At 60.7% G+C, this 11,239-nt stretch overlaps 5 protein-coding genes across 5 annotated transcripts; 3 read left to right on the top strand and 2 right to left on the bottom strand.

Moving 5' to 3' along the window:
- Positions 1 to 373: 373 nt before the first annotated feature.
- On the top strand, positions 374 to 1,330 carry BDZ90DRAFT_207049 (hypothetical protein; the record flags this gene model as incomplete). Its single annotated transcript, XM_025503974.1, has 1 exon — positions 374 to 1,330. A coding segment is annotated over one exon (957 nt), but the record flags the coding sequence as incomplete, so codon positions are not given.
- A 264-nt stretch (positions 1,331 to 1,594) lies between these two features.
- Positions 1,595 to 3,030, bottom strand: BDZ90DRAFT_113809 (hypothetical protein). The gene has a single exon (XM_025503239.1). It carries the CDS (start codon positions 2,844 to 2,846, stop codon positions 1,767 to 1,769), a length of 1,080 nt encoding a protein of 359 aa, XP_025364177.1. The 5' UTR covers positions 2,847 to 3,030; the 3' UTR covers positions 1,595 to 1,766.
- A 1,736-nt stretch (positions 3,031 to 4,766) lies between these two features.
- Positions 4,767 to 8,634, bottom strand: BDZ90DRAFT_236998 (hypothetical protein). The gene is made up of 2 exons (XM_025507312.1): positions 8,225 to 8,634; positions 4,767 to 8,158 (listed from the first exon to the last, which is right to left on the bottom strand). The coding sequence occupies exons 1-2, from the start codon at positions 8,478 to 8,480 to the stop codon at positions 4,782 to 4,784; spliced, it is 3,633 nt and encodes a 1,210-aa protein (XP_025364176.1). The 5' UTR covers positions 8,481 to 8,634; the 3' UTR covers positions 4,767 to 4,781.
- Positions 8,635 to 8,709: 75 nt separating this feature from the next.
- On the top strand, positions 8,710 to 10,059 carry BDZ90DRAFT_277829 (hypothetical protein). The gene is made up of 2 exons (XM_025509042.1): positions 8,710 to 9,422; positions 9,501 to 10,059. Exons 1-2 carry the CDS (start codon positions 8,755 to 8,757, stop codon positions 9,994 to 9,996), a joined length of 1,164 nt encoding a protein of 387 aa, XP_025364175.1. The 5' UTR covers positions 8,710 to 8,754; the 3' UTR covers positions 9,997 to 10,059.
- Positions 10,060 to 10,262: 203 nt separating this feature from the next.
- Positions 10,263 to 11,231, top strand: BDZ90DRAFT_277828 (hypothetical protein; the record flags this gene model as incomplete). Its single annotated transcript, XM_025509041.1, has 1 exon — positions 10,263 to 11,231. The coding sequence occupies one exon, from the start codon at positions 10,263 to 10,265 to the stop codon at positions 11,229 to 11,231; it is 969 nt and encodes a 322-aa protein (XP_025364174.1).
- Between the last annotated feature and the right edge of the window lie 8 nt (positions 11,232 to 11,239).

Genomic DNA, 11,239 nt, shown 5'->3' with positions numbered 1-11,239 from the left:
GCGCGCCACGCACGCATGGCCTGAAGGAAGTGTTGAGTGTTGCTCCAGCTCGTCGAGATGCCGGACCTCGGCAAGTCCGCTGCCGCGCCACGCCACCGGCCGGAGGCTGTGGCTGTGAATAGAGAGCGAGTCGTCGGTGTTCCTTCTTGGCAATCGAGTCCTCCTTTCCACCACTCTTCTTTGTCATCGTCGAACGCTAGCCTGGTGCTGCTCAGACGTCTTTGCTTCTCAAACTCTCTCCTCTAACTACTCCGTACGACTACAAGCAATGGCGCCGGCGTCGATGCTGTCTTGTACCACCTTTGTCTCTGCCCTCGCAGCAGCTGCCATTGTCGCCCTTTCGACGAGCAGCGAGGCCGCCTCCCTCCCTTCGTCCCTCACCTCTCGCGCTACCACCTGCAATGGACATTCGGAGCTTTGCGAGCGACTCTACTCCAATGTCACCTACATTGGTGCCCACAACTCCTACGGCATCGCCCAGGGAACGTCCAACAGCTTCGCCAACCAAGCGCAGCCCATCACCACGCAGCTCAACGATGGTATTCGCCTCCTTCAAGCTCAGGCGCATAAGAGCTCCAACGAGTCCGCTATGGGTGCAGGCATTGACTTGTGCCACACTAATTGCCAACTCTTCCAGGGAGGAGCCCTTGAGTACTGGCTGGGTCAGATCAAGACCTGGGTCGACTCGAACCCCAACGAGGTCTTGTCGCTTCTCATTGTAAATTCAGACGACCTCCCTGCCTCGACGTATGCTCAAGCTTTCGAGTCTACAGGGCTGATCAACAAGATGTACGCGCCTACCTCGCCCTCCTCTTCCGGCGGGGTAAGCAAGTCCTCCTGGCCCACTCTGGGCTCTATGATCGACTCGGGCAAGACAGTCGTCGCATACCTAGACAATGGCGCCGACGTCTCGTCCGTCCCCTACCTTCTGCCAGAATTCAGCAATATGTGGGAGAATCCCTACGACCAGACGAGTGTGCCCTTCAACTGCTCGATCGATCGCTCAGGCAACGGAGAGGACACATCGAACCAGATGTACCTCATCAACCATAACCTCGACAGCGAACTCTTAGGCGGGCTGGGCACCTATCCCAACGTTGGGGCGCTGTACTCTACGAACAGCAAGGCGAGCGTGCTCCAAGACGCAGACAATTGCGCCTCGATGCATCAGAGCGCCTACCCGACCTTCGTCCTCGTCGACTATTACGACCGACCAAGGAATGACGTCTTCGCCGCCGCCGCTAGCATGAATGGGGTCAGCTTCTCCAACTCGAGCGCCTCGGGCTCAAGCTCCTCTTCATCGAGCAGCGGAAGTAATGGGAGCTCTTCGGGAGCGATGATGGGCGTTATCGCGCCTGGATGGGCGACGAGCTTGGGATTGGCGTCACTCTTGGCGGGTGGGATGGCTTTGTTGGCTTGCTAGAGAAGAGGCGTCTCTGCGCAACGCGTTGTACATACACATTTCTACGGACATCAGCTCTCGGCCCCTCCTTCTCGACTGCCTTCCACTTTGGACCCTGTAAGTAGCCTTGTCCCCACCCTCACATGTGCAATACTATTCCACCTTCTTGCGTTCGCCTCGCTCTACCATCTTCTCAGAGCGCTCGCGGGTTATCGCGGTACGATGGGTTTTACGACCGCGGATTTTTGCGCGAAGTCAGGGAGTTCAGCAGTATTGCGCGTACAGAAAGAAGGTATGCGGCTTCAATGGCTCCGAACGAGGCTCAAAAGAAAGAGGACGATGTGGGTATATAAAGAGGACGACGCTAGGGCTGCGGAGAGGCTGGCCCTTCATCAATGGATCGGATATTGGCCTCGTGCATGTCGATGACGCGCCTCATGGTAGCGACGTCAGCACGGTACTGCCTGATTGCCGGTCCACTGTCCAAGGGAGTGTTTTCGAAGCACAGACGGCGGGCGAATCGTTGCACTCCTCCCCGCAAAGGCATCGTCGAGAGGTCGAATCCGGGAAGATGAGGTGTCGGAGTGCTCGAGTGGGGCTGCGAGTGAGAAGATGCCCGGGAAGGACTCCCGAGCGAAGACGTAGAAGATGGAAAGACGCCCTCCGCGCTGCCTTCAGCAGGAGCGATCTGCGGCGGCGGCCAAGGCAGACTCGACCCCGTGCTCTCGTGTATGACGCGCGGGGTGAGCGGCAGTGGGCGCAGATCTTGATGAGGGAGTGAAGAGGGCGACGTGGCGGGAGGTTGAGCAGAGCCTGATGACGACGCGAGGTGACGAGGAGTGACGAGGGCCGACGTTGGAGAAGAGAGCAGAGGAGTTGACGATGCCGAAGATGTGAGTTGTTGGCGAGGAGCAGCCAGAGGAGGATTGCTGGAGAATTGACGCAGAACCGAAAAGACCGAAGTTGAGTCGCGAGGGAGAGGAAGATTGAGCTGTTGAGGCGCTCGAGCCGAGAGTGCCGAAGTCGATGCGCCAGGGACTTGCGAGCTGAAGACAGGAGGCTGAGTGGCTGCGGAGTCGACGCGCTGAGAAGAGGAGAAGATGGGACGACTTGAGGAGCCCGGAGAAGAGGAAACCGCTGAGCTCCCGAAAGGAGACGAGAGGAAGGAGCCCGCGCCAGCGCTGACGACTCGCTTGGTGCGAGGAGGAGGAGGGATTGAAGAACGGCGACGTGCCACTGGCGCGTCGGGAGGGCTGTCTGAAGAGTCTCCCGCCGCCGCCGCCGTCGCCACCACCGACACACCGAGAGAGCGAAAGAGATCGACCGCCCCCGTGACGCGAGTGTCGTCGAGGGTGGCAGCGGGAGGAGCAAGGCGACGAGCAGGAAAGGGAGGGTGCCAGGACAAAGAAGGGACCATCGCCGGGAAGGAGGTGCTGGAAGCCATGCCGGGAAGCCGCGGAAGAGGAGCTTGCGACCTCAGCGCCGGAAAGGAAGGGTCGAAGAGGGGAGGACGAGGGAGAGAAAGAGGAGCGCCGGGTTGCGCGAACGGAGGAGGCAAAGGCTGACGAGGGCGAAGGAGGGGAGCGCCAGGAGCAAAGGAGTTGGTGGGGAGGCGGCGCCCGCTCGCCTGCTGCGCCAGAAAATGGGGGCGAATGTTGCTGCTACTGCCGGTGCTGCTGCTGCTGCTCAAGGCGTGAGGAGCAGGAGCACTGGCCGTGACGGGTGCGGGCGCGGGCGCGGGCGCAGGCGCGGGCGCGGAGGGGGCCAACCTCTTGCGCGGCGACTGCGAGCGGCGGTCTCGCTGAACGCCCGTCTCCTCCTCCTGCTCTACGACGTCCGGCGAGGCGCTGCGGCCCCTCTTTGCAGACCTTGATGGCCCAGCCGCCACAGATGAAACCGCTTGCGAGGTGGTGCTCGCAGACGAGGCATTCGATGCGCCGTCGTCGTTGTCGTCGTCCTCCTCCATGAGCTCCGTCTGAGGAACGTCGAGCGCCCGGTCAGGGTCCTCGAAGTTTGCCATCCAGCCGTCCCACTCCAACTCCTTCTGCGCCGAGGCTTCGTCCTCGGGGCACTGCCATCTCTCGCGCTGCAGCTCGCAGAATTTGGACAGCGCCGTGGCATGCCCCTTGGTGAGAGCTCGAGGGAGGGCGCTGATGGGTGCGACCTCGCCGGTCACAGCAAAGGACTTGCCATGGCATCCGATGTAGATGCGCTGCTGTAGCGTATAGCCCTGATAGAAGGGCACTGAAGGAATGAAACGTCCAGGCTCATCGTCAGCAATGTGTCCGTCATCAGATTCGCCCTCTCGCTCACCTCGCTTGCCCCAATTGCACCGTCCCTCCTTTGCAATTCTACACTGCGTACACGGCCGCCCTCGTTGGCCGATGCAGACCTTCCGTTTCTTGTGGCAGCGGTAGCATGGGCGCGAGGCCGCTGCAATCCTCCGACGTCGAAGTCTCTTGCGAAGGCGGGCGCTCGGATTGCCGTGATAGGCTGCACCCTTGCTGTGACTGGGTACATTCGGATCGACGGCTGCCTGCCAGGTCGTGGTCTGCGTGAGTGTGCTTGCAGCCTCCTCTCATTGGTCGTTCGATCCTGAGTGCAGGAGGCCGACAAAGCAACATGGTCAGGCCTGACCTGCAAAATTGGCGGAGAGGCATCTCACTATCACCGCTTCACTACCCAGATAATTCGCGTTGCTATCCAGGCTCGCACTCCCTACGGCCGCCCGATTCCCGCTAGACGTTCTGGCTTGAATCTCTTGGGGGTGCTGAAGCGAAGTCTGCCTCGCTTTGTTGTCGTCGTGTATTGGCGGGCGTTTTCCGTCGATGCCCAGGTACGCTTTGCGCGAGCTAGGCTCGACGCGAGGCGTCTTGGGCTTGATTGTGATGTGTGCTGTGCTCTGTGTGAAAGTGGCTGGAGGTCGGTTGAGAATGTAAGTGGGGTGGGGAGGGAAGTTCGAGAGCGGTGTCGGCCACCTTTTTATATCTTCAACTGGCGACGGAGCGTCGACAGGTACTCGTCGCTCTCAGCCCAACATCGGTACTTGATGAATACTCACCCGCGTTCTTCGAACATTGGTGCCTGGCGAGGCTGTATCCAGCTCACTTTGTGCCTGCGAAGAGCGCACGGCGAGCGGGTGATCATAAAGCGACATGATGGCTCGAAGCAGGGGCTGGGCAACGAACGTCGCTTGTCGCTCGCCGTGCGAGCGAGCGTGGGTCAGCCAAGCAGCGTTGTGCTCGAGCAGCAGTCGGTCTTTCATCGTCAGGGAAGCCAGCCAGGCCCCTGCGCTCACTGCTTGCTTCGTTCGTCAATGCATCATTTCCTTTTGCTGCGTCTCGTACAACAAGATTCAAGTCGCCTCGCTCGCAACCCCTCACAACACCGCTGTTTCATCGATCCCGACCGGCAGGCACTTCAAATCTGCCAACAATCTCTCGCCCACCTCACTCCACTCCTCCAACTCCCTCTTTGCCTGCTTCGCACTCACGACATTCATCCTCTTCGACCCCCTCACAAGCCCAGCCTCGTAGCTTGACCAGTATCGCAGGGATGACGCAAGATCGCGTGGGGTGAGGGAAGGGTAGACGAGAACGTGTGCTGCTCGCGGCTTGAGGTGCTCTGCAGCTTGAAGAGCCACGCTGATTTCGCTGCGATCCCCGCGGGCGTCCGGGCCTACGAGTACGTAGACGTCCGAGGACAAAACGACGAGGGACACACCAGCTTGCGGAATTTTGCTGGCTGTCCAGCTGCCTGAGATCTCCTCCAGGTCGCCCGTACCTGCGCGCACGAGCAGCAGACGAGGTGCCGTGCTACTGAGCAGTGCCTCCGCCCTTCGTCTCCTGTGATGCCAGGCGCCAGCGTACGATCCACGGCCGAGCACGTCGTGCCACAATCCCTTCTCGGCGCCCTCCTCCATCTCTTGCACCTTGCCACTCGTCAAGTTCTCAGCGAAGCGGCGGGCAGCCTCGCGCTCCGAGTCGAAGGCGCCGCGGCCGTGCCAGACGAGCACCGTGCCAGCGACGGAGAGGACGAAAGAGCTCGCCGAGCTGAGCGAGGAGGCGTGCAGCTCGACTTGGTCGACAAAGGTGGCCGCGCCCGAGCAGCTGACGCGGGAGAGCATCGAGTCCCCCTTATCCCAGGCAGAGCGTTTGGCCCCCTGCCTGGTCTCCAAGATGGCATCAGGGAAGAGGGCTGCAAGCTCCTCACTCTCCTTGCCCTGCCTCGCGTCCGTCACCTGCGCTCCATATCGCTTTGCCAGCTCCTGCAGCTTGCGTCCTTCCCTCCCCGACTCGCCCTCGCGCACGTATCCCGACCGGGCTCCAGCGCGAGCGTACACGCGTGTCTGGACCTCCTCTGCCCCGCGGGAGGGTTTAAAGCGGTGGACTATCGCTTGCGTTTCGCCTTCATGCAGAATGTGAGCGTCCGAGGGAGGGAGAGTGGACGTCGAGCCATCTGATTGGATGAGGATGACTTCCGACGAGAGAGTGTTGATGGTGGGCAACTGTGGGGTTGAGCGGCGTGCGAGAAGCTGCTGAGCGTTGCGGGACAGCTTCGCAAAGGTAGCGCTGTCCCCGGCTCGCTTGAGCGGCACCATGCGGCTTTTAGCTGGAGTCGGGATTAGCGCCACACTTTCCCCATCCTCGATGCGCTTGAGCACAACGCGGGTGGCCTCAACAATCAACTCATGCTCAACGCTATGCATCCTCTCCTCCAAGTCCTCGAGCGTCTCTCCCTTGCGAATGGGCACCTCTCTCACCAGCACAGGTGCGCCGCGATCAACCTCGGCGACCACTTCATGCACCATGATTCCCGTCTTGTCCACCTCACCGCGTTGGAACGCCTCATAAGCACGCGGAATGGCGTTGGCCCCGTCGAACGCGTGGGGAAGGGCTGGATGAAGGTTGATGATGGGAACTGGGCGCGAAGGACGCCAGGCGGGGGCACCAGAGTTTGGCAGCTCGGTGTCGTGGCCGAGGGCGCGAAGGAAGACGGGAGAGACGATATGCATGAACCCGGCAAGAACGATCAAGTCTGGCTTCCCGCCTTCGAGCACCGCGCGCGCGAGAACCTCGTCGTATTGCTCCCTCGTTCCGCCGGGGTTGCGGTTCTGCCATGTCTTGAGCGCGAGGATCTCGGTTGGAATTGGCGGGTTGGAGGTGGAAGCGCGGGTGAGTCCGTACGCTGCTTTGCGGTTCGAGAGGACAAAGGAGATCTGCGCGTGAGCTAGCGGGCCAGAGGGAGTGTGCGTAGCGTCGATGAGGGCTTGCAAATTGGAGCCAGAGCCAGAGATGAGGACGGCTATGCGAGGGCCGGCGGTGCTACGCAATGGCGCGGGTGCGGCGGCGGGCGTGGTGGCTGGTGCAGCGGCGGGCTCGACTACCTCCACTGCGCTGGGCTTGCCCTCGACGACCGCAGGTGCCTCTGCTTTGCTCTGCGGCTCAGGCGCAGCTCCTCCGCGTGCTGATCTCTTTGCCGGACCCCTCGCCCTGCTTGCCGTGAGGTGTTCAAGCGGCTTTGCCTCCGCACCGCCATCATCGCTCGCCACCTTTGTCGGACTGGCAGCTCGCCCACCTGAAGCCCCGAATGGACTAGCTGCTCCTCCCATGCCCGGTAAGCGGACAGGCGGTGCGTCGTTGCGCTCGGCCTCGCGTACAGGCGAAGGGGAGCGGAAAGCATTGGAGTTAGATGTACCACTGGATGTCGGTCGCGAAAGGCCAGGCAAAGCATTCCCGCTGCGTTGCCACTTCCTCTCTGAAGAGGGCGAAGTCGATGATCGTGCGGGAGATGACGTCGTGTCTACCGCACCCCACTTGGATGGGCTTTGCGGCTGCGATCGAGGGATCGTGATTCGACCGGGCACGATCGCACTGCCGCTGCCGCTCGCGCTGTCACTCGAAGCCGCCTCTCGATCTTTTGCCTCCTTCAACCTCTGGCCGACCATTCCCTTTCCCTTCAATCTTGTTAGACTCGCCGTGGGCATGCGGTCCGATGAATTGGCGCGCTGCAGTTGCGCAAAAGCTGGGCTCATGGCAGCCGAGGCTGGGCCGGGCGACCCTGCTGGTGTTGCGCTAGGCGTGATACTCTTTACGCCGGGCTCATCAAATTTGATCGGTGACGTGGCTGCATGCTTCATTTCGGCGTTGGAAGACAAGGCGCGCTCGTATCCTGGGCGAGGGACGGAGATGGGCGCAGCTGAGGGAGCGGAGAGTTTGGTGGGAGAGGCGGGCTTCGACGGGGAAGTTGACCTACGGACGGGTGAGTGCCGTGTTGGAGCTGCGGCAGGTTCGGTGTAGCCGCGAGTGGGAGAAGTAGCGCGCGCAGTCGTTCGAGGTGACGAAGGTGTAAACGATGCCGCAGCCGCCGCAGGACTCGTAGCCGTTTCCCTGCCTGTAGCTCTCGCGTCCAAGAAGCTTGCCAAGCTTCGTCCACCGGGCGAGGCTCCAGTGGGACTCATACCAGGCAATGCTACTCCTCTGCGGATTCGACTATCGTCAATCATGTCTGCCTCTGGTGGGGCTGATCTGCCATCTCCTGCCAACTTGCCCAATCGCGGTCCTGCCGCTCTTCCGCCCATGAAGGAGGCGAGCGAGACGGGTGATGAGCCAGAACCAGCATTTGCTGTTCCTGTAGGACCCGCTTGACCGCCGTATCGCGCCAAGAGAGCCGCGCCTCGAGCAGATGGTACCGCAGAAGCTGAGTCGTGAGAGAAGGCCGACGACGACGTAGGGCGTGAAGCATCGCTCGATGGAGCTGCGCGGTCGGGGTTGTCAAGTCAGCAATCGAAGTACCACTACTTGAAGGGTGCGCTCGCCTCACCATCATAAGTTTCCGCCCTCTCGAATCCACTGATGCCCTGGCCACTCAACCTCTTCTTTCTCTGCTGCCTGTTCAATCTCGACTGTCGTACTTCCTCCTCAAAGTCCGTGGTAGCAGCTCCTCCTGGAACAGGCGAGTTGACTTGCGAGCCAGAACGAACCCGATTGACCCAGTCGGAGAGTTCGCCCGTTGCCATTCCTGCTGCTTGTGGTGTGCCCGAATGCGTCGGTGAGAGGGGCGTGCTTGACATCGCCATGTCGTTGTGAGGATGTCGTGGGAATGAGGAAGGTGTTGGTTGGTCCGCCAAGCTGCCCGCCCTTGGACTTCAGGGGGCCGAGGCAGCTGGCGTCTGGCGTCTGGCGTCGTGAAGCCGTCTTGGCTCGCGTGGCGCCAGAATGAGGCGGACAGAGCCAGTGTCAGTCGTGACGGCCGACTTCAAATTTCAGAGGAGGGCGGACTGAGAACGAGGCCAAGCAAGGCCTTGTCACCCTCGTTCTCACTTCCACTTCCACCTCGTACTCGCTGCCAGCATGGGTCTCGCTGGTCCCAAGCGCAAGCAACGTCTAGTCGGTGCCGCATCTTCACGCAATGCCAACTGGATAGGCGACGCCACTTTGCCTGGCCAAAGGCTCCTCTCCCAGATGGGCTGGCAGGAGGGCCAACATCTGGGCACCGAAGCCTCCAATGGCAGGACAGAGGCGGTGAAAGCCATGTTTAAGATGGACAACAAGGGGATTGGAAGCCATCGCGCTGAGAAGGAGGCTAGAGCAAAGGGTTTGCCTGGCCCAGGGATGGACAGGTGGATTGGCGGTGGGGGCGAGTTGGGCGGATTGTTTGACAGGCTGAATGCTGGCGCTAGTACAAGTGCAAGTCCCGTCCCAGAGGCAATTGTCGCCGTTGAGACGGCGCCCTCAGCAGGGGAGAAGAAGGAGCGCAAGAGCAAGAAGGACAAGAAGAGGAAGCGCGATGAAAGGGCAGCCACTTCGTCCAGCTCATCGAGCGAGGATGAAGACGAGACGCCAAAGAAGGCAAAGAAGTCCAAGTCCTCTGGTGACGACGGCGAGCGCAAGGCCAAGAAGGAGCGCAAGCGCGCAGAAAAGGAGGAGAAACGTGCAAGAAAAGAGGCAAAGAAGAGAGCAAAGGCAGAGGCGCTAGAAGAGGTCAAGGCGGCTCCTACACCGGCGGTGATACGCAATGCGTGAGTGCGGGATCTCCTATCGCAGCCTGATGAGCTGCTTGAGCTGACTTCTCGCTCGCTACTCACCTGATCTATCAGCTCACGAGCCAAGTATCTTCGGGCCAAGTCTCAACTCCGAGGCGACATGATCAGCATGAACGAGATTCTCGGCATCTCAGCAAGTAATAGCCCCGCAGCTTCACCATCCCCAGCGCCGATAGCATCCCCAGCCGCAGATAGCCCGGCGCTTACTCCGGTCGTGGAGCCCACTGACGAGGCATTGTCCGCCAGGAAGGAGGAAAAGAAGAAGGCCAAAGAGGCGGACAAGGCTGCAGCGAAAGAGGAGAAGCGTGTGGCAAGGAAGGCGGCCAAGGAAACGAACAAGAAAGCCTCTAAAACAGCTGCTGAGGGTGATGCCGAAGCAAAGCAACCTGCACCATCATTCAACACCGTCTCCTCCCTCTCGGTGCACGAGTACCTCACTCGCCGCCTCATGCTGCGCAAAGCTCAGGTCGCACGGGCGAAGAAGGCGGATCAGGAGGCGGTCTGGGGCCGCTTGAATGGAGGGCAGGGAGTCGGAGTGATGGTAGAGTGATGCAATGAAGTCAAAGTGTATTATCTGGCGGACTTGTCACGGAAAAGCATTTGCATAGCCTTCCCCGCTTGCTTGAGCGAGCATCGCACGCGCTGCTTTTGTGTTGCTCTCGCCTGTCCGCCGTCCCATCTCGCAGTCCTCCGCCCTTTGACTTTTCGCCCTCCTTTCGCATCATTGCTTTTGCGCATCCTCAACACCTCTCGCACGACTGCCAGAGAGGTGGACCACGACCCTCGTCGAAGCGTCTGACGAGGCACAGTGCAAGCATGGCCGACGATGGACCCGGCACCTCATCATCGGCCTCCTCCATCTCCGTAGCCTCGGCGCGTTCCGCTTCGCCGCCCTCGTCTTCCGCCTCTTCATCATCCAAACGACCAGGGCGCCAGCAGCAATCTCTCTTTCGCTCGTCATCGCCGATACGCCAGCGAGAAGGGTCATGGACGGCTTCAGACAGCAGTGCTGGCGGGGAGGACGGCGATGATAACGGCAGCGAATATCAGCGGAACCCACACGCCCGGATGGCGAGGAGGCAGGATAGCTGGTCTGCTTCCTCTTCTTCGGACGACCAGTCACAGAGAGCCGAATCGTCTGCCGGCAGTAGTGACGAACAAGACGTGGCTAGCACACTGAAGCGCAAGATGCTACCGAGTCGACGGCAGGCGGACTGTAGAAGCGTCGCATCCGCAGCCTCTGACGCCGGTCAGAGCGTCCACACGACATCGGCTACCCTCGCACTTGAACACCTCATGCCCTTGAGCCTAATCCACGCCATCAACTCCTCGTCCTCCAGCTCATCTACAACAGGAATCGCCTTCGCCCGTCCCTACTTCGAAGGAGCGTTACGCGCCTCTCTCCAGACCAAGAGACAGCAGGAAGCCAAGAACCGCGCTCGTGTGATGCGCAAAGTCGAGCGGAGGAGATTTCAGGAGAAGAGAGGGAGGGAGAAGAAGCAAGCAGAGGCTGAGAAGGCAAAGCAGAAGAAGAGTGGAAGGGTGCATGATGCTGCCGCTGCGGCGGATAGCGCAGGGGACGCCCTGGAGGGGCTGGATGAGGAAGAAGACAGCAAAGAGACAAGGGAATTGCTGGACGCATTGGCTGCGCAGATGCTGGCAAAGAGCACCATTGAGGAGGAGGCAGAAGCGTGGCTCCAGCTCATCGAGCGCGAGCAAGCAGCTTCAAGCAACCAAGGCGGTGCAAAGAAGATGAAGCTCAGTACGAGCCAGAGGAGCAGATAGCGGTCCTG

Source organism: Jaminaea rosea (genome assembly GCF_003144245.1).
Source record: "Jaminaea rosea strain MCA 5214 unplaced genomic scaffold BDZ90scaffold_2, whole genome shotgun sequence".
In the NCBI taxonomy this organism is placed as follows: Eukaryota; Fungi; Basidiomycota; class Exobasidiomycetes; order Microstromatales; genus Jaminaea; species Jaminaea rosea.
The sequence above is the reverse complement of the archived record's forward strand: the minus strand, read 5'-3'. Positions and strand labels throughout refer to the sequence as shown.

What these genes read in the sequence shown, in the direction of transcription:
- BDZ90DRAFT_113809 (XM_025503239.1), bottom strand. Translation starts at nt 2,846, where the DNA reads ATGGCTTCCAGCACCTCCTTCCCGGCGATGGTCCCTTCTTTGTCCTGG.
- BDZ90DRAFT_236998 (XM_025507312.1), bottom strand. Translation starts at nt 8,480, where the DNA reads ATGGCGATGTCAAGCACGCCCCTCTCACCGACGCATTCGGGCACACCA. An exon ending in GAGGGCGGAAACTTATGATG is followed by an intron (nt 8,159 to 8,224) that starts GTGAGGCGAGCG and finishes CCGACCGCGCAG; the next exon opens with CTCCATCGAGCGATGCTTCA.
- BDZ90DRAFT_277829 (XM_025509042.1), top strand. Translation starts at nt 8,755, where the DNA reads ATGGGTCTCGCTGGTCCCAAGCGCAAGCAACGTCTAGTCGGTGCCGCA. An exon ending in CCGGCGGTGATACGCAATGC is followed by an intron (nt 9,423 to 9,500) that starts GTGAGTGCGGGA and finishes CTGATCTATCAG; the next exon opens with CTCACGAGCCAAGTATCTTC.